This window comes from Poecilia mexicana, unplaced genomic scaffold (assembly GCF_051168715.1).
Source record: "Poecilia mexicana isolate PSO_F unplaced genomic scaffold, ASM5116871v1 scaffold_3, whole genome shotgun sequence".
Taxonomy (NCBI): domain Eukaryota; kingdom Metazoa; phylum Chordata; class Actinopteri; order Cyprinodontiformes; family Poeciliidae; genus Poecilia; species Poecilia mexicana.
Genome location: NW_028263372.1, coordinates 36059937 through 36078412, shown reverse-complemented (window position 1 = coordinate 36078412; position 18476 = coordinate 36059937). Strand labels below are relative to the sequence as shown.

At 43.3% G+C, this 18476-nt stretch overlaps 1 protein-coding gene across 1 annotated transcript in view; it reads right to left on the bottom strand.

Annotated features, from left to right (window-relative positions):
• Positions 1-17554, bottom strand: part of LOC106908612 (SH3 and multiple ankyrin repeat domains protein 2-like) — a 164902-nt gene extending 147348 nt beyond the window's left edge. The window contains exons 1-2 of the mRNA XM_088004520.1: positions 16806-17554; positions 7814-7878 (exon numbers count right to left, since the gene is read on the bottom strand). Of these exons, the coding sequence (XP_087860646.1) occupies positions 7814-7878; positions 16806-16863 (123 nt within the window). The 5' untranslated portion in view covers positions 16864-17554. The remainder of the gene's footprint in view (positions 1-7813; positions 7879-16805) is intronic.
• Between the last annotated feature and the right edge of the window lie 922 nt (positions 17555-18476).

The following is an 18476-nucleotide window of genomic DNA, read 5'->3' as shown; positions in this document are numbered from 1 at the left end:
TAAACTCACTCTCCAGGCTCAGCTTCAGGTAGTGTGAAGCTTATTAGAGCTAATTGGATCTTTAAGTAGCTTCAGCTCGTTATCTGGAAACGTTGGGGAAGCTCGGCTCCTGCAGGGTCTAATTTATCATCATCTGAATGTGAAATACAAATCCCATGCCTGACTTTTGATTAAGCTCTCAAATTCTTGTGTGACCAAATCCGACACGCAGTTTGGTTTAATTTCTAAAGGCATGACTTCATCTTGTTTAGCAAGTTTACTTTCTAATTATGGCACAAACTTCAGCCGTACCGTACAAACTGCCGTCTGTCTGGGAACCACAGGAAGACAACAGCATGTCTGGTACGTAATTATCCAGGGTTTCCCTCAGTGTGTCATAAACATGGTGGGCCACCAGCTGAAGCATCACTACTTTATTTTAACAGTTTTTTATCCACCGGTAGCAGAGATAGTGAAGTCGGGTTGCGTTGGGTTTATAGTTGAAGAGGGTCACATTTCCCTTAAAATGGCCAGTTTAGAAGATGTTGTTGCAGAGCAGCTTCACACGTACCGACATTTAAATCATCCCTCTATGAAGCCGTCGTTTCAGACGACTGCACCAATGAGTCAAGGATAACAGCCTCAAGGGTTGATCGGCTGCTGCATGTTGCACACAAACCTCTAGAAGTTCAACGATGCAGGCCGAGTTTTACAGGTTCATGTTGAGTCGCAGTCAGACGTGAGCGCATACATCTCCCTTTCCCACTGCTGAGCAAAGAGTTTGGGATGAGCCGTCCAGCCTTTAGGCCAACGGTCTCTAAACTGACCTCAGGTGTGATGTGTGGCTGAGTGACCAGCGATGGGTCCAGGGCGGAGCCCACCTGGAGAATAGAGACCTTCTAACCAATCGCATCCAGGTCATCCTGGTTCAACATATAGAACATTAATCATTAAGACTCTTTGTGCAGAAAGTGGGTCACTCTGCTTCAACCAACAAATGAGAGGGATCCAAGTATCAGCTCATGCTGGGATGAGTTTGGACAGCAGTCGGTTTAAACCTGAAGGATTTACAGCAACGTGCTTCATCGTGGATCCTCTCTGAGCAGCAGCTCATTCAGCAGAGCATCAGTTCTGACGCTTTCAGCTCCGGTCCAAAGAGTTTCTTCAGATCCTGCACCGACTGAACCAAAGTCAGTCCACTGTGAACAGAATCATCTTGTGTTTAAAGAAAGACTTCAGCTTCGCTCCTTCAACAAACTTTTCTAGAAAACTTTCCTTTGTCACTGATGCCCAAAGCTTGATCCACTCAGAGACGACGGAGTGGGACAAAATCAACCTGTTGGAATTTCAACTTCGTTTCGTCAGATTGTTTTTCTCCTGTTTTCAGAATCTGGTTTTCTAGGTACTAAATGTGTGATGTCAGCACCTGTTGTCGTTTTGATTTTGTCTGTTTCTTGTTCTCATAAAACAAATAAAAGATTTGAATAATATCATTAATGTGATCACATTAAGTCAACGGAGGATATTAGATGGCAGAATCCCAAAGTATTTCTGAGTGAGCAGAGCCACAAATCCATGTAACGAGTTTGGAAAAGGCAGATTTGACAAAGTGCATCAGTTTGTTTGGGAGTACGAAGCGGAGACAGACGCAAACTTTGACCTTTGACTTTAAAAATGTTGGAGACTTTGGGGCAACACAGGAAGTGTTCCCACCAAAATAAAAGACTGACTAAATGTGGGTTAACCTGAGCTGCTTTTATTTTGCCTTCCCAGCAGACGTGTCTGTGTTTCAGGTGAACTTTACGTTTGTCACATTGAAGGTGGGAAACAGATTTATGTCGGATCGTGTTTCATGTCTTTTTAAAACGAGACTTTGAAGGTTTTTATAAACTGCAGGCGTTGAGTTTCACCTCCAGCCTTTTATTGAAATAAAAAGCTGCATAAAAACATTTTGATGTCTTTTTTAAAGGTTTTTCCGTTTCAGGGATTTTATTTTCATTTTTAGTGTCAGACTGCTGCTGGGGTCAGCTCAGGGTCACCGAACTGATTCCATCTAAAACTTCACCACAACGGCTCTAATGAGATAATAGTTTGGTGGAGATCCTCATCCTGAATGGACATTCAGAGACTTTTCCAGGAAAAATATCCAGATGCATTTAAACCCAGCTGGTTCCAGGGATAAATGTCTCATACAGGAGCTCAGGGTGAATGTTCACAGCAGGACAAACTAACCAGCAGCTGAGAAAAGTAAATCCATCATGTCACGAATCAGAGGATGTTTTCATCTGAAGGATGAGAGGAACTCGTTTGAAGACGGTAATGTCCACATGTTGGACAGGAAACGGGAGCAGCTCCAGAGAGGAAGTCAACCAGAGGAGGCGGCTTCAGGTTTCATCTTTCTAACACCAACTCTGCAGCCCAGACGTGTTGAAACCAACCGACAGTAAAACTGGATCATCAAGTGACATAATGACCCAATTAGTGATCAATAATAACCTAATTAGTGACTTTAATGGTCCAGTTGGTGACCTCAGTGTCCCTTTAGAGTGGTTGTTGTGACTACAGTTGATCTGAATGATCATGAGTCCAGTTTCGCTCTATGAAGCTCTTTCTATAATTATTGTCACAACTTGACAATCTGCTTTACATTCTCCCTAAACTCAGTTCTGATTCTCCTGTTTTCTGATTAGTTTGCTGAAACCGTGAGGTTATTATTCTCATGTTAAACATTTCCAGTCCACCTGGTAATAATATCACTAAGGAAACCTGAGATGATCCTGTGTTTCCCTTCATTAGTCTGATTTAAACAGGCGTTTTCTAAGCTCAGTGTTTTAACTTCAGCAAATATATATTTTTAAGCCAAATGAGAACAAGCGAGTCTCTGAGGTGTAGTTTGGTTTGATGGTAGGAGAATATCAGGACATCCATAATCTTTCATCAGTGCGTTACCGGAGGAGAGCGGCCGGGACTCCAGTGGGGATAATATTTCCACTTTCCGACGCCGGAGAGTCTTCATCGCTCCTTCATCGCTCCTGCAAGCTGGGAGAGATTCACCCACTGCTGCCGGTCATCAGCCGCCCGACTGACCAACAGGAACCCCAAGTCGACTTTACAAGGTCCAGGAACCTTTTCTGTTTCACAATCCTCCAGGAAAAGAAGCGTCTGGATTCTTAATATCTGAGCAACAAACCACAGCAATAACTGTTTCCACTAACTGTCCATGTATGTTTGGTGGAGAGATTTCAGCCAAATCCAGCTTTTCTTTTAGTGTTGGAGGTCGACTGAGGCGGCAAAACAAGCCCAGAGCTTGAGCCCACAGCATGATCCCACCACGCCGTGCTCGGCAGCTAATGTTTCTGCATGTTTGACAGAAATCAAAACATTATGACCCATTGAAAAATCTGGATCATATTGATCTGGTGATGCTCGGTGACCTTTGAAGAACCAAAGGCTGAAAACGGTTCTGAACCGTTCTGGTCGGCCCTGAAGTCGATCCCAACTCTGTTCGTCTTGCGCCTCGTTCTCACTTCTCTTTGCCAAATTTGTTCAGTTGGCTGGTTATTTATTTGCTCACTCAAAAACTTGGACCCCACCTCCCACACACACACACACACACACACACACACACACACACACACACACACACACACACACACACGTTATTTTCTGCATGTCCCACTTTTATCTGCGAACTCGTTCCGTTTCCCAATCAGACTTTTCAAGCTGGTGTCTCCTGTATTAGCCTCCGTCTGCGACAGCTTCCTGATCAAACTGACAAACTGACAAAGCTTTTAGCAGAAAAGAGAAAAATTAAAATGTATAGAGATATAAACTCTCAGCTAACCTGGAAATTACACACCAAGTATCTGCAACCTAAACTGTGAAAATCCTCAAAGTAAAACATGTTTTAGATCACAGAGCAGACCGTCGGCCATACTGATAATCTCATAATGAACTTACTGTCCAGATGTTTGGGCTAACACATTACATCATTACAGCTGTTAATTATATTACCAAAGAGAGCAACATGTAAAAATGTTGAATATTTCTATCATATCAATTCACTTTTCCTGTAAGCAAAGTAACTTAAAGTCACAGATTTAGTCAAATATGACAGTTTACAGGTCGTGTTTAAGGACACAATCACCAAACAAGGTCCAGAAAATGTTCAAGGATTGAGAATGAGGGTATAATGTGAGAAATAATTTAAATTTAAAAGTATAACAACCAACCAGGAGAACCGTTTGTTCAGCTGTGGAATAAAGGCAGAGAGAAAACTTCAAACTGTTTAAAATAATGTAGAAAGGATGATTTTATCAAGATGTCAGGGATCGAGTTAAACACATTTATTGTATTGCTGTGCAGTTATTTAATTTGCAATGTAATTCTTTGGTTGCTTGTTATTTTAATTGGCATTTTGTTTGAGAAGAGGAAAAGTTAAAAGGTAAAATTATATATTATTAACTTCTATCTGCTGGTGAATAACAAGCAGAGGGAATGTCTGAACATTTACTCATTTATGTCATTTATTTTGGTTTCATCTGATTGATTTGTTCTGAAATAAACCAAAGATCAGCAGCAGCAGGTTCTCCTGATGCAGGTCATGAAACCAAGACGAGACACGACAAGCGGGAAAATGTCCAATCGATGGCCGGCCGGCCAAGACGGCAATCAATGGAGCTGCTTGAGATAAATGACACAAATTTAAAGAGATATGAGCAGAACAAAGACCGTCCAGCAGACACAGCGACCCGCAGAGCCAATCACACGCCTGCCGAGAGCCGCCATGATGGAAACACGGAGCCGGCTGCAGCAGCTGCAGCAGCTGCAGCAGCTCCAGCAGCTCCGGTGGCTCCGGTGGCTCCTGAATCACCGCAGCAACACCAAGTTAAAAACAGGAAGATCTGATCTGAGAGCAGCTGGGATTCCTCCTGCTCACTTCACAGCTTTACGCTCCAGGTGTCACCGCTGAGTGGCCTAGTTCAAGCACACTGGGAATTCACTGACCCGTTACTGACCCACCAGAGAGACGCTGTGGCTCACACAGAAACTTTCTGCTTTTCAATAACCGGTACGGCCAGGAACACAACCAAGTTATAAATGCAGAAGTTATCCATCAGAAAGACTTAAACTCAACATCGGAGAGAAAGGAATCTGTAATGCAGCATCTGGGCTGAGATATGTTTGGTTTTCTTAATTATGAGAATAAAATCATAACGCTGGTTAAATTAAAGTTCAATAATCAGAAAAAGTTGTTTTAATGAGAGGAAAGCTGATAGTCGTGAGGATTTAACCTGAGCAGCTCAGTTTTCATCGTTTCATTTTCTAAATCCAGCTGCTGATAATCTGATGTGTTAAAATATAAACTATTTATGTCATTATCTTTTATGTGGGAGTTCTCATAAAACTACGACTTTTTCTTGTATTATTACAGCTTTATTATAATTTGAATTTATTGTTGTATAGGACTTTATTGTAGAACGATTTTATTGTCATGATGAATTTAATGTCATGGTAATTCTCACTTTATTCTCATATAATTTTAATCTCCTCCCACTGCGACTTCATTCTGGTGACATTACTTTGTAGTGATTTTGTTTCTCAGGAATCAGTTTAATATCTCCAGATAATCAGAAGTCATCGTCTCGTCGTCGGTGCAGATCTTCGGTCTGATTCTCCATCAGGAGGATTTTCTGCTCTGCCTGAACTCGGCCGTCTACAAGCCGCTCTGAATGTCCGTCATCGCTCAGCTTTATGCTGCCGTGTCCAGAGGAGGATATTTTCTTTGAGCCATTTCAGATGCGGTGGAGGCTGAAGCCATTTTTCAGCCTGAAGCTCTTAACGTCCTCAGTCTGCATGTAAAGACGTTTCACAGACAAACATCCTGAAGCCTCAGCTTTACTCCAACCACTGAGATGCTTTTATCATTACACAATAAATCATTCAGATAATGTTCAAGTGAACTTCTTCAATTTTATCTGAGTAACTTCTGAAAAAATAAAAAAGTAAATAATGCAAACTTTTATTTCTGAGGTTCATTTCAGTAACTGAGCCAAGAAACATGAATAAAATCAGCGCAGCGGCTAGCTGTTTCCCAAACTGCTTCTTTTCATTATTTTAGAAATAAATTTATTTTTTCCAGAATAATCTGGAGTTACGTTTTACAGAATAATCCAGGATTACCAACCGCGGGACATGCTAACAGTTCTGAGCTGGAAAACTGCAAGTCAAATTAACAGTAAATCAGCTGGTCAGCAATTTTTTTTATTAAAATGAAGATGAATATTTATCACTGTTAAAATAAAGTCTGAACGTCTCTTCTCTGTCATCAGATGTTTTAAATCAGATTTTTTTGCTCTTCAGGGGAACCAGAGGCTCTGGAGGTTCAGCGACTCGCCGTAAATAAAATCTTAAATCGTTTTCTCTTATTTTATTGTGATCCTCATCTCCACATGCAGCCACACGCCGCTCACTCTGAGGCTGATGCAGATGGATTTAAACAGGAAGGAGAAATTAAAGATGTTTCTGTTTTATTCCAATAAAAATCAAAATCACAGATTTATTTTATACATAATAACATGTTCTTGGATAAACAAATAAATATATTTATGAATTTATCAATAACCTTAAAACAAATCTGCAGTGGATTTGTTTTTAAATGCAGTTTAAATTGAGCATAATTGGGAAAATGAATAACTAAACAACCTCATCCGACTTTAATCAGAAAATTTATTTCTCTGTTCTGACAGATTATTGATTTTCTGTATTGATCAGTCATGGATCACACGCAGCAGGTAAAACGTTTTATGGACATAATTTGGTTTTTGATCAACTTTCCCACATAAATAAACTGATTGGGCCAAGAGTGGGTTCAGACCCACCAGCAGGGGGCGCTGCCACATTACAACCAAACGCAAATTAATAGTTTTGATGAGTGTTTCTACAGCTGCTTCACTTAGGCATTAAATCTAAACGTAATAAATCGGATTAATTTGCTTCATCTGGAAGCGGTGATAAAAACCTTTAACAGACGTTTAAGACTCAAACATTAAGTTTTAGTTCCTGTTTGCTGATGGAGCCTCAGGAAGTTATTTTTATCACTTTCATCTAAAGTTAAATACTTAATATTTGCTAATAAAACTTCTCCCACCGACTGAAGAACTGAACTTCATCTGAGCCGCGTTTCATTTTCAATCTAATATTCCTAAACATTATAATCCTGAATCTGAAACGTTTCTCTGTCCACTTTAGACCAAAACTACAACAATCACAATAAATACATAATAAACAACCGAAGCTGCAGGAATTTATCACCTTATAAACTCACTGCTGGCAGAAATGCCGCAGCTGCAGCATCTGAACGCAACGCAGCGCTGAGAAAAGGAGACCAAAAATATTCAGACAAGTTTCCTCCAAAAGCAGAAACTTCCCAAGCCGCCCTGAATCCCACCAGGTTGCGTTTATAGCGCCACCTACAGATTATTCACCTCTGACCTTTCACCCTTTGACCTTCCAGGATAAAAACTCAGTTTGAAGCTGGAAATCACAGAAGCAGCATGTAAATGCAGCACAGCGGTGTTTTAACTGTGGATGAAAAACGAGTCTGAAAAACTTTGAAATTCTAAAAATACATTTAAAAAAGTAACAATGATGTTAAGATAAAGTTGAACTTAAATCTGAGCTGGATGGAGAGGAGAGAGAAATCCTTCAGGAAGCCCATCATCATCTTCATCTTCATCACAGTAATGTGTAACTGATGCTCTGATGATGCGTTCGTGTGTCGGAGACCTCGGCGTCCAGCTGTGGCTGGTGAACTTCAGGCGGATCTACGTACCATTTCAGCCATCGGATCCGGAGGAGAACCGCTCTGAAGGACGAGGTCCGGCTTCCCGGCGCTCCCTGAGAGGAGAGGAGGAGAGGAAATGACCTCATAACGTTCAAACATGAACACATTCATCTGAGCAGCTTCAACGCGTCTCCCTCCAGGCCGCCTTCGTTAAGCCGTCAGTTACTTTACGGTTTTATTGTTTTAATCACTTCTTGGTTTTTAACATGCAAATTGAGTCTGGGGTTATGCAACATGTTGGACACAAAGAATCAGCACTAATCTGATCCACCTACAGCAGCTTCCCTCCAGCGCCAAGACGGAGCAGCAGGAGGAAAACTTCATTTTATATTAACAGAAAATATCAAAATGTTTCTACAGGGGAAGCTTTTCTTTTCCAAACCAATAATCTCCATAAATACCAAACAAATGATGAGCATTTTAAGAACAATCCGTTTGTTTCATCCAAAAAGAAGCAAGTAGAGAAGAATTGTGAATCATAGTTAATGCATAATAAATGAGCTTCCTGTACAGTAAGAGCAGGATTTAGCTTCTGTTCAGATTACAGTGATGCTGCCTTTGCACGCCGTCAGATCTCTGAGCGCTGGCGGACAGAAACGAGGAGGAGGAGGAGGAGGAGGAGGAAGGGCTACAACAAACAGGCAAGAAGCTGAAGATCAAAGATGCAATAAAAATCTGTCAGCTGTTCCAGTTCAGCTCTGCAGGCGCTGCAGCGCCAAATCCAGAAAGACTCCCGTGTTCCTCTGATCCGATCCGGGAGGGAAAATGTTCTGAAGGTTTACCTGATGTGGCGTTTATCATCCAGGTCCAGGTGAAAAATGATTCATCACTGAATTAACTTTTGCTTTAGAAGATTTAATTTCTGGAAATTTAGATTTCTTTTCCATTAATGACCTCTGTGGGTTTCCGTAGTTCAGGGCGGCCATCTTGTTTTCTGCTTCCATTTATTTGGACTTCAGGTTAGTTTTCCAACTATGAGGATAAAGTCGTAATGTGACAATCTTTTGAAGTTATACTTTGATGTCAGTTTAATAAATAAGGAAATCAAACTATTGACCGGAGCTGATCACATCAGATCAATATGAAAGTTGGAGATTTTTCTCATTAAATCGTTTTCTGCTCATTTAAAGGATGTTTTCTGGGATTATTATGTTTCTATTTTACTAAAGACTTTATTGTCATGATTGAACAAACATTCTGATAGTCGGACCCAAACCAACAACCAACAGACGATCAAAAAAAAAAAAACAGAAAATATTTTCTGTCCCTTGAAAAGAAAGATAAAAATCAGAGTCTGGTATAAAAGCCTCAGATGTTACTTTGAGCCTCGTCTCCCAGAATGCCTTTCAGCAGCAGGTCGTTTGCTGCGTTGCTCATGCAGACGGACATTTCTCCATTTTTCAACCTCATCAGGTTCGGAAGTCTGAGGAATATTCATGTCTTCCAGGCTGAGCCCAGATTCAGAGTGAAGGTGGAAACGTGAGGCTCAGGCTGACCCGTTGGTTCTGACCCGTTGGTCCTGGCCTGACCGGCTAGTCCTGACCGGCTGGTCCTGACCCATTGGTCCTGACCTGACCGGCTGGTTCTGACCGGCTGGTACTGACCCGTTGGTCCTGACCCATTGGTCCTGGCCCGTTGGTTCTGACCGGCTGGTTCTGACCGGCTGGTACTGACCCGTTGGTCCTGGCCCGTTGGTCCTGGCCCGTTGGTCCTGGCCTGACCGGCTAGTCCTGACCGGCTGGTTCTGACCAGCTGGTCCTGACCCATTAGTCCTGACCCATTGGTCCTGACCCGTTGGTTCTGACCCATTGGTCCTGACCTGACCGGCTGGTTCTGACCGGCTGGTCCTGACCCATTGGTCCTGACCCGTTGGTCCTGACCCGTTGGTCCTGACCTGACCGGTTGGTTCTGACCGGCTGGTCCTGACCCGTTGGTCCTGACCCATTGGTCCTGACCTGACCAGCTGGTTCTGACCGGCTGGTCCTGACCCATTGGTCCTGACCTGACCGGCTGGTCCTGACCCGTTGGTCCTGACCCGTTGGTCCTGACCGGCTGGTCCTGACCCGTTGGTCCTGACCGGCTGGTTCTGACCGGCTGGTCCTGACCCATTGGTCCTGACCCGTTGGTCCTGACCCATTGGTCCTGACCTGACCGGTTGGTCCTGACCCGTCTCCTCTCTCTCTGCTCCTCTTGGCTGTTTCCTCAGCGGATCCAGATGGTCGGTTTTCCTTCGCCGCTCTGCGACTCGTTTTCAGATTCCTGCTCTGATCTTTGATTTCCAGCTGCAGATTTAAACTAATCATTAAGAACAGAAAACTATTTTCTCAACTTTCACAAGATGTCTGTTGGATCCAAAGCAGCAAAGCGGCTCCACATTAACATCGAATCTTTTTAAGATTCGAATTCTGGGCCTCCAGAACCATCTGGACCATCAGAACCTTCTGGGCCTTCAGAACCTTCTGGGCCTCCAGAACCATCTGGACCATCAGAACCTTCTGGACCATCAGAACCTTCTGGGCCTTCAGAACCTTCAGAACCTTCTGGGCCTCCAGAACCTTCTGGGCCTCCAGAACCTTCTGGACCTTCAGAACCTTCTGGACCTTCTGGGCCTTCAGAAGCTTCTGGACCTTCAGAACCTTCTGGGCCTCCAGTACCTTCTGGACCTTCAGAACCTTCTGGGCCTCCAGAACCTTCTGGCCCATCAGAACCTTCTGGACCTTCTGGGCCTTCAGAACCTCCTGGGTCTTCAGAACCCTCTGGACCTTCAGAACCCTCTGGGCCTCCAGAACCTTCTGGACCATCAGAACCTTCTGGAACATCAGAACCTTCTGGGCCTTCAGAACCTTCTGGGCCTTCAGAACCTCCAGAACCTTCAGAACCTTCTGGACCTTCAGAACCTTCAGAACCTTCTGGGCCTTCAGAACCCTCTGGCCCATCAGAACCTTCTGGGCCTCCAGAACCTCCAGAACCTTCTGAGCCTCCAGAACCTTCTGGACCTTCAGAACCCTCTGGACCATCAGAACCCTCTGGACCATCAGAACCTTCTGGACCTTCAGAACCCTCTGGACCTTCTGGCCCATCAGAACCTTCTGGACCATCAGAACCTTCTGGACCTTCAGAACCTTCAGAACCCTCTGGCCCATCAGAATCTTCTGGCCCATCAGAACCTTCTGGGCCTCCAGAACCTCCAGAACCTTCTGGACCTTCAGAACCCTCTGGACCTTCTGGCCCATCAGAACCTTCTGGACCATCAGAACCTTCTGGGCCTCCAGAACCTCCAGGACGCTGCAGCTGCGCCTCCATCAGCAGATCTTCCTCTGGTTCTGGTTCCGGCTCCAGTCAAAGAGCTTCTCCTTCGTCTCGTTGGACCTTGAAGCGTTTTGTGCAGGAGACTTTTGTCTTGCTCATGTGAACAGCTGCACATGTGGAGCCTTAAGGTTTCGGTTTTAGAGCCAGAGTTTCTTCCTTCATCAGATGCTTTTCTGTTCTCACTGGTTCCAGTTGGGAGCAGCATCGGGTCGAGTCGGTCCTGAACATCCTGGTCCACTTCCCTCCACCTGAGGAAACATTGTGGCCGTTTCTTCCTCAGCCTTTGCAGAGCAGAGACACTTGGACATGTTTTCCCTCCGTACGTTAGCTTGACTCTGCTGGTGTTTAGAAACTTCTGCTGTGACTGGAATGACTTTAGGATTTTCCTGGAATAAAAATCACTCAACTTCAGAAATATCCTGGCTTTTATTGTTGCTCTTTAAGACGATTGGATCCATTTTTGTTAAAAATCTCGTCATCATCATCAGATCCACCCAAACCAACCCTGCAGCTTCACTTCCCTCCTCAGCGCTTTGTGAGGCGACCATGGGAATTAAAACGCTGACGGAGCCTCCATCAGACGCAGGGCCTCACCAGGCCCTGCAGTCGGAGCGCAGCGGGTCTGCTGGGGAATCCTGCCAGGATTAAAGATCAGTTTTACCAGCAGATGGCGCTCACAGCAGGAGGAGACCAGCGAGAGAAACCAGGCGAGTCCAGCCTGGGCGCCGCAGGGCTGGAACTGGGACCCGTTGGACTTTAATCGCTGCAGAAGGCAGAATCCAACGCCGCCGCCTCGTAAACACACTTCCTGTTGGCTCCTCCGGGGCCACGGATAAACACGGAGCAGGAAAACAGACGACTGCTCCAGAGATCAGGGGGAAAATCTGCACCAACCCAGGAGCAACGGGGGAACGGCTGAAACCACAAGTTTACATACACCATGAAAGAAACGGCAGGATGTTTCTCTGCATCTGAAGTTAAATCACACTGCAAACACAAAATCTTACCAAGTATTTTTATCTAGTTTCTAATGCAAATATCAAAGTTCACTTAAAATAAGACAAAACTAAACAAGTAACTTTTCAGCAAGTTATACGAGACTGTTTTAAGTCAATAATTCCTTAACATTGATGAAAAAAATGCTAGTTCATCTGTCATATTATTTCAATTATGACATGGAAAAATTTTATTAATGAAATAATCTGCCATCAAATTATTGGTTGAAAATAAGCTGCTAAATTCTGCTGAAACGTTGCAGGTCAGTTTTTGCAGTGCAGACCAAACTTCTCTTGCTTCAGGTTGGAAATCATTTCTGTTAGCTAAATGCTAAACCTCTGGCAGGTGGACTGGAGTCACAGCTGTTTATGTGTGTCAAACCAGACCAGGAAGTCTCTGCTCTCTGGTTCGGTTTGGTGGGAAAGTGAAACCAAATCACTGCTCCAGTCCGGCTCATCCTGGGAAACGTTCACTGCTTAACGGAGCCGCCGTCATCTGGTCAACCGACTACAGTGAAGACATGAAGTCCAACCATCAACAGGAAGAGACGGGTTCTGTTTCCGGTTCTGGTCCAAAATATGCAGAATTGCAGAGACTTTGTGAAGAAGCAGCTGCAGCTGAGAAGTCGGAGAAAATGAGTTCTGTACCGACATGAGCTGACAATCCGCTCAGAGAGGAAGAAGCCGTTATGTCTGAAGAAACCTAAAAATCCAGATCACAGAAACACACAGCGACAAAAACCTGGAGAGAAATGTCCTGGTGACGAAACTACCATCACCAATAATCACCTATAATCAGTAAACAGAGTCCAGCTGGGTTTAATTTAACCAGATGTTCTGGTTCCGGCCTCAGAGAAAAACCAGAACCATGAAGAAGACAGAACCCAGCAGACGGGTCAGGGAGAACGTCGGCCTGTCTGAACAAACCTGCACAAAACTAACAGAACACAGCAGCCCACTGTGAAACACGGTGGTGGCAGCATCATGCTGGGGTACACTTTAATAACTATCCACCTGGGCTGCATGATTATTTTAGTAATCAGTTATTCTACAGGTAAAAATGGTCCCGTTCTGCAGGTTGGTGAGAAACCTCCAACTTCCCAGTTCCTAGTTCTGACTGCAGGGGGCGCACTCACAAATTCCAGCTTCCAGCCTGAAGGCATCAAGTTATTGATGTTTAAAATTCAACATTTTCTGCGAGTTGTTGAGTTTTTCTGATTTTACAGAAATGTTCAGACAGATTTCAGTCCCACATGGAAACGACTCTAAGATGGCACCAGATCAGAGAATATTAAATCCTACATCATTATTTATTGAAACGATGCTTCATCTCCTGCAATAAGTTTCCATTTTCAGCCCCAATGAAACATGCATTTCAGTAAACTGTATTTTTCTTAACAGGAAGAGATACTGATCCACTCTGTTCTTATCTGAGTCTGGTTTCAGGAAGGAAAGGGAAAGATTGGCTTCCTGAAATAGCCTGGTGTGTTAAAGCGAAGCAGGGAGAACGGCTCCGCTGACTCCTGACCTCATTCACATCCAGAACTGAAAACGTTTCCACGTCAAACTCAGCAGAAACCGGGGAAAGCAGAGGCTGAAACCGAACAACGGTTTCCTGACGATCCTCTGTCAGAGACGTCCAAACAGACGCTGCGATGCGCGCGGCAGGTGTCTGCTGTTAAACCGTCAGGTATTAATTAAGCATCCCTGTGTAAATGAGACGGTCCGCCCACATGTGTGCTTACACCTGACATTTAGGTAAATGCCAGTTCAGCGGCGATGCGATGAGATGTCAGGGATGAGGGATGCAGCGGCTGAAATTATACGGTTTCATGACGTCCTGCTGCTGCTTTCATCCGCTGGATCTCAGCCGAACTAAAGCTGAATTATTTCTGGAGATGAATCTCTGACTTTCTGAAACTCTCAGCCTCCTCCGTCCTCAACCTCAAAAACTTTGAATCTGTTGGAAAATGTTCCAATGTTTCACCCTTTTCTCCTGGTTGTTTGTTTAAACATGAAGAGATATTTTCAGCAGACATCTAACCTTTCAGGCTCTAAGGAAACATAAGAAACACTTAGAGCAGTGGGGTCTTAAGGCGTTTCAGCCTTAAGAAAACTCCAAACTGAAAACCCAAGAGGGAATTTAAACAATAAAATCATAAAGTCAATAATCAGGGAAATAAGCAGATCAATCCGTCTGTTCCTCCCATTTTTGTTGTTTTAAGGCCAGTTCAGAGCCTGAGCATTGAAACTGGTCTGAGCTGGAACTTCCTGTGGAGTTGGACCTCCAGCTGGGAGGAAGTGCACACACCTCCAAATTGCACAGAGATTCAGATTTATGAACAGTTAGGAGACAGAAGGATGTTTTGAGTTTTTACATTTTAAAAATCATAAGGAGTCTGTTTGTGTGCATCACTCCTTGTGATGACACCAGAAACCTTCTAAACAAACTGAAATGCATCCAAACCCTGTGAAAATCTGATTTTATGGGTTTTACCTTTTAAAAACCAAAGAAAGAGAACATGAGTAAAAACTAATCTTCTCCCCTCAAAAATCACACTAACTGATTGATTCCTGTAGCAGAGCCTGTCTGACAACATGAGGTAGCAGCAAAAAAAAACCTAAACAAAAAACAAAACTAGTAACTAATGAACCGTTCTGGAAGCAGCAGGTCTCTATTATCATAAACGTGACGGCATAGATGCAGTACGTCTAATTATTAACTCAGAATCATTAAAAAGAGAAATCAACTGCAGTGTAGAAACTTATGATCATAAAACCCAAATAAATGAATGAGCTTCAACACAAGGAGAAAATTAACAGCAATGTTAGAAAAGACGAGTTTAAACATGAAGCTTTAGTCATAAGAGAAAAAAATTGGGGTTAATTTTTCAAATTATGTATATTTTTCATCATTTTATTCCCTCATTAAAAATGTCAGTTTTAAACTGAAGGTTAGCTAAATGATGAAACTTTAATGATTGGAGCAGCAAATCCTTCACCTGTGGGTCTGCAGGAGGGGCAGGTACGGTACGGAGCTAAATTAGGACCATAAAGTGTGTCCAAAAAAACAAAAATTAGAAACTGAAAAAAAAAAAAAAACTTGAAATCTCAAATGTAGTTTTGAAATTTTTTCCACTTTAATTTTTTTATTTTATTTTATTTTTTTAGTTTACAAAATATGTATAAAATTTTCTGTCTAATTTAGCTCTAATTTTTGTCTCAGTGAGCTGGACGCCTCACTGAGTGACCGCTCAGCTTCATGCAAACCAGCAATCCATCAAACTCCATCTGGTTTGATGCATCCGAGGCGTTTTGTGACTTTAACCTCCCATCTGACTGTCAGATGCTCCTGATCATCACCACACCGAGGCCTGCATCCAGTCCAGCTTTGTTTCAGAAACACTCTGAGCTACAAACAGGACGAGATTAAAGATGAAAAATCAAAGACATGAAGAACCGAGATGCAGAGAAATGAGGAAAACTAGAAGAGCAGCAAACCCAGGCAACAGAACAGAACAGAGCTGTCTGTCTGTCTGTCTGTCTGTCTGTCGCTCAGCTGGCCAGAGGAAACATGAAAGTGCAGAAACTCAGAGAAGAACTTTAAACTTGATTGTGAGGACAGACACAGCTACAGTTGGGGAAACATACTCATATTTATATGTATGCAAATTAACAGACATGCAGCAGCATTTCTGACAGCATCACAGAACTTCAGCTGAGTGATGATAAACATTTAGATTTGGATGCTGCACAGAGAGAATCTGCTTCATTTTGGCAAAGAGGATGAAGCCATCGGCATCATGTCAGACACACAGGGTGGCGTGTTTCAGAGAAGACTGGAGATTTACTTTAGGAATGATGAATCATGCTCCATCAGAACGAAGCCAAGTGGAAAAAGAGAACTGGGCCATGTGGGACACCGTAAGAGAGAATCAGGGGAATATTAAAGATCTGGAGCCAAAGATTTTAAATGTTCAATATGAAAACAGCTGAAGTTCAGCCATGTTGGGTTTTTCTTTCAAACTCTTTCAATCACAAGAAAATATCCAGAAATTATTTTCATTTCTGATCTGATCTGGATGATTATTTACAATATTCAGACTAAAAGCTGCGGATCTGCTTGACTTTTTCAAAACAAAACAAAAAATTCCCGTCTAAGACAAAAAAACATCCAATTCCTTAAAGTGGCAACCCGCCCGGATCCCAAACAGATTTAATGATCAATGACATGCAGGGATCTGGACTTTCGGTCATTTCTAGTGTAAATCTTGGAAGATGCTGTAAACCGGCGCCGCAGGAGCGGATCGATGCTCGGACTTGGTTCTGGTCCAGAATGAGCCGCAGCACAAAGTGCAGCAATTAATGATGAGCTGCACCTGCAGCTGCTGGAGCAAAGCGCCAATTCAGCTTTCCTCAAACTCACAGCGTTCACCTCCACTGTTCCCACTTTCACACAATAAAACATTTATTATTTACATCCTAAAGCTGCAAAAGGTCCAATAAGAAGCAGCTTTCCGACCACTTTCTGAGTCTTTAGTCTGACTGGAGCAGATCAACTGATTTTAAAGAAATGCGGCAAAAAGCATCTAATAAAGTGCAAATAATCTCCACGTTTGGTTTAAACCTCACAAAATGATGAAACAATATCTCTGGAGCATTTTTTGTTCGCTCACCTTGAACGTGGTCCTGGTTCCTGTTCGGCCTGAAGAGGTTCCCTCCTCCGGGCTTCATCTCCTCCTAAAGCCGCTCCATGTCCTCCGGCTGTCCGCGCCGGCGCGCCGCGGCCGGTGGAGCTCCGCTGCTGGGGAAACTTCCAGGCAAAGTGCGGCTCTGCGGACCGGAGCCTGTAAACCTGACCTCCGGGGTGGGGAAGAAATCCGAGCAGCTCCGAGCAGAAATTCAATCCGAGGCGACAGCCACCGAGCGCGGCTCCGAGCGGCTCATCGCCCCGCCAGCAGGAGGAGGCAGGCGGAGCTGGAGGGTGGAGGAGAGAGGAGAGAGAGGAAGGGGGCGTTCATGCCGCCGCCTCCCCGCTGCACAGGTGGACATCTCTCATCTCATTCCTGCCTCCCAGAGAGCGGAGCAGAAATAAAACTGGAAACTGATCAGAAGAACATTTACAGGCGGAGATTCCAGATTTATGAGAAAATACCAGTAAGTCTGACTTCTGATTCAAACACATTGGTGTTTCTAGAAAATCACCGTTTCTGATATGAACAATATGGCTCCCTGCCCAGGGCGGCAAGCCGTGAGGGTTGGTTGGTGCAGGAGGGGCTCAGTTAAAGCAGCGACAAATCAGCTGCTGCAGGAATGAACAGAGAAAAAGACTTTTAATGAGCTTTCAGCAACACTCACTAAATGTGATGATCTTTGCTCCCATTGGACAGAAATGATGAGGAGGCGGGACCAAGAACGACCGAAACAACAAACTGAAGTCCTGCTGCATTTCTGCTGTTATTCCAGCTGCGACGCCATTTTGAATGTCGATGGCAGTAAATGCAGGTTTTGTGATTTTTTAGAGATGCACGACATATGTGGATAGATTTATGACATATGTTGGTTATTTATTAACCCAAAACAGATATTTGATCTGAACGAGATTAACCTGGATGTAGAAACTAATGAATTCATAAAAACATTTCTGTCTGTTTTCTATTGCTTCAACATTTTAACCTGAGTGGCCAAACTTTTATTCAACGTTGGGACCAAACTGCTACAAACTTCAGAATCTGAGCAGAAGCAGCTTCCTGATGTTTCTACAGCTGGAAGCTTCACAAAGCAAAGCCTGAAGGCATTTAAAGGGCCAGGCGCCCGGCTGGACTGACAGGAAGCACCAGGGGATTTCAGAGATCCAGGTTTGGACAGACATTTTGTCTGAGTTTGGATGAAAATGATGAAGCACAATTCACAACGAGGGACCAGCAATAACTAATAAAAGCAACTTCCTGTTTAGATTTTATCACAGAATATTAATCCTGATGTAAACAAGACAACATGTAAACTTCATCAACAAACCAAGAATCAGTTACATCACTTTAAATAATAAATAAGAGTTAAATGGTGAAGGGTAAATAAAAAAAGCAAATAACTAAACAGGAAAATTCAAACATAAAATAAACAGAAAAACATGGACACAAACATTTGACATCAAAAGTAAACAGAAATGAAAAAATATTAAATATTAAAAACATTGAAATCATTTAGAAAATCTAAAGATCAGTAAAAATAATAAACAAACTGGTGAAAATTGATCAACACAGAAGAAATAAAACAGGATGAGCAACTTCTGTTGCAATTAGTTGCTCTGGATTTTACTGTGGGTGTCAGAGTAAAGGGGGGTGAAT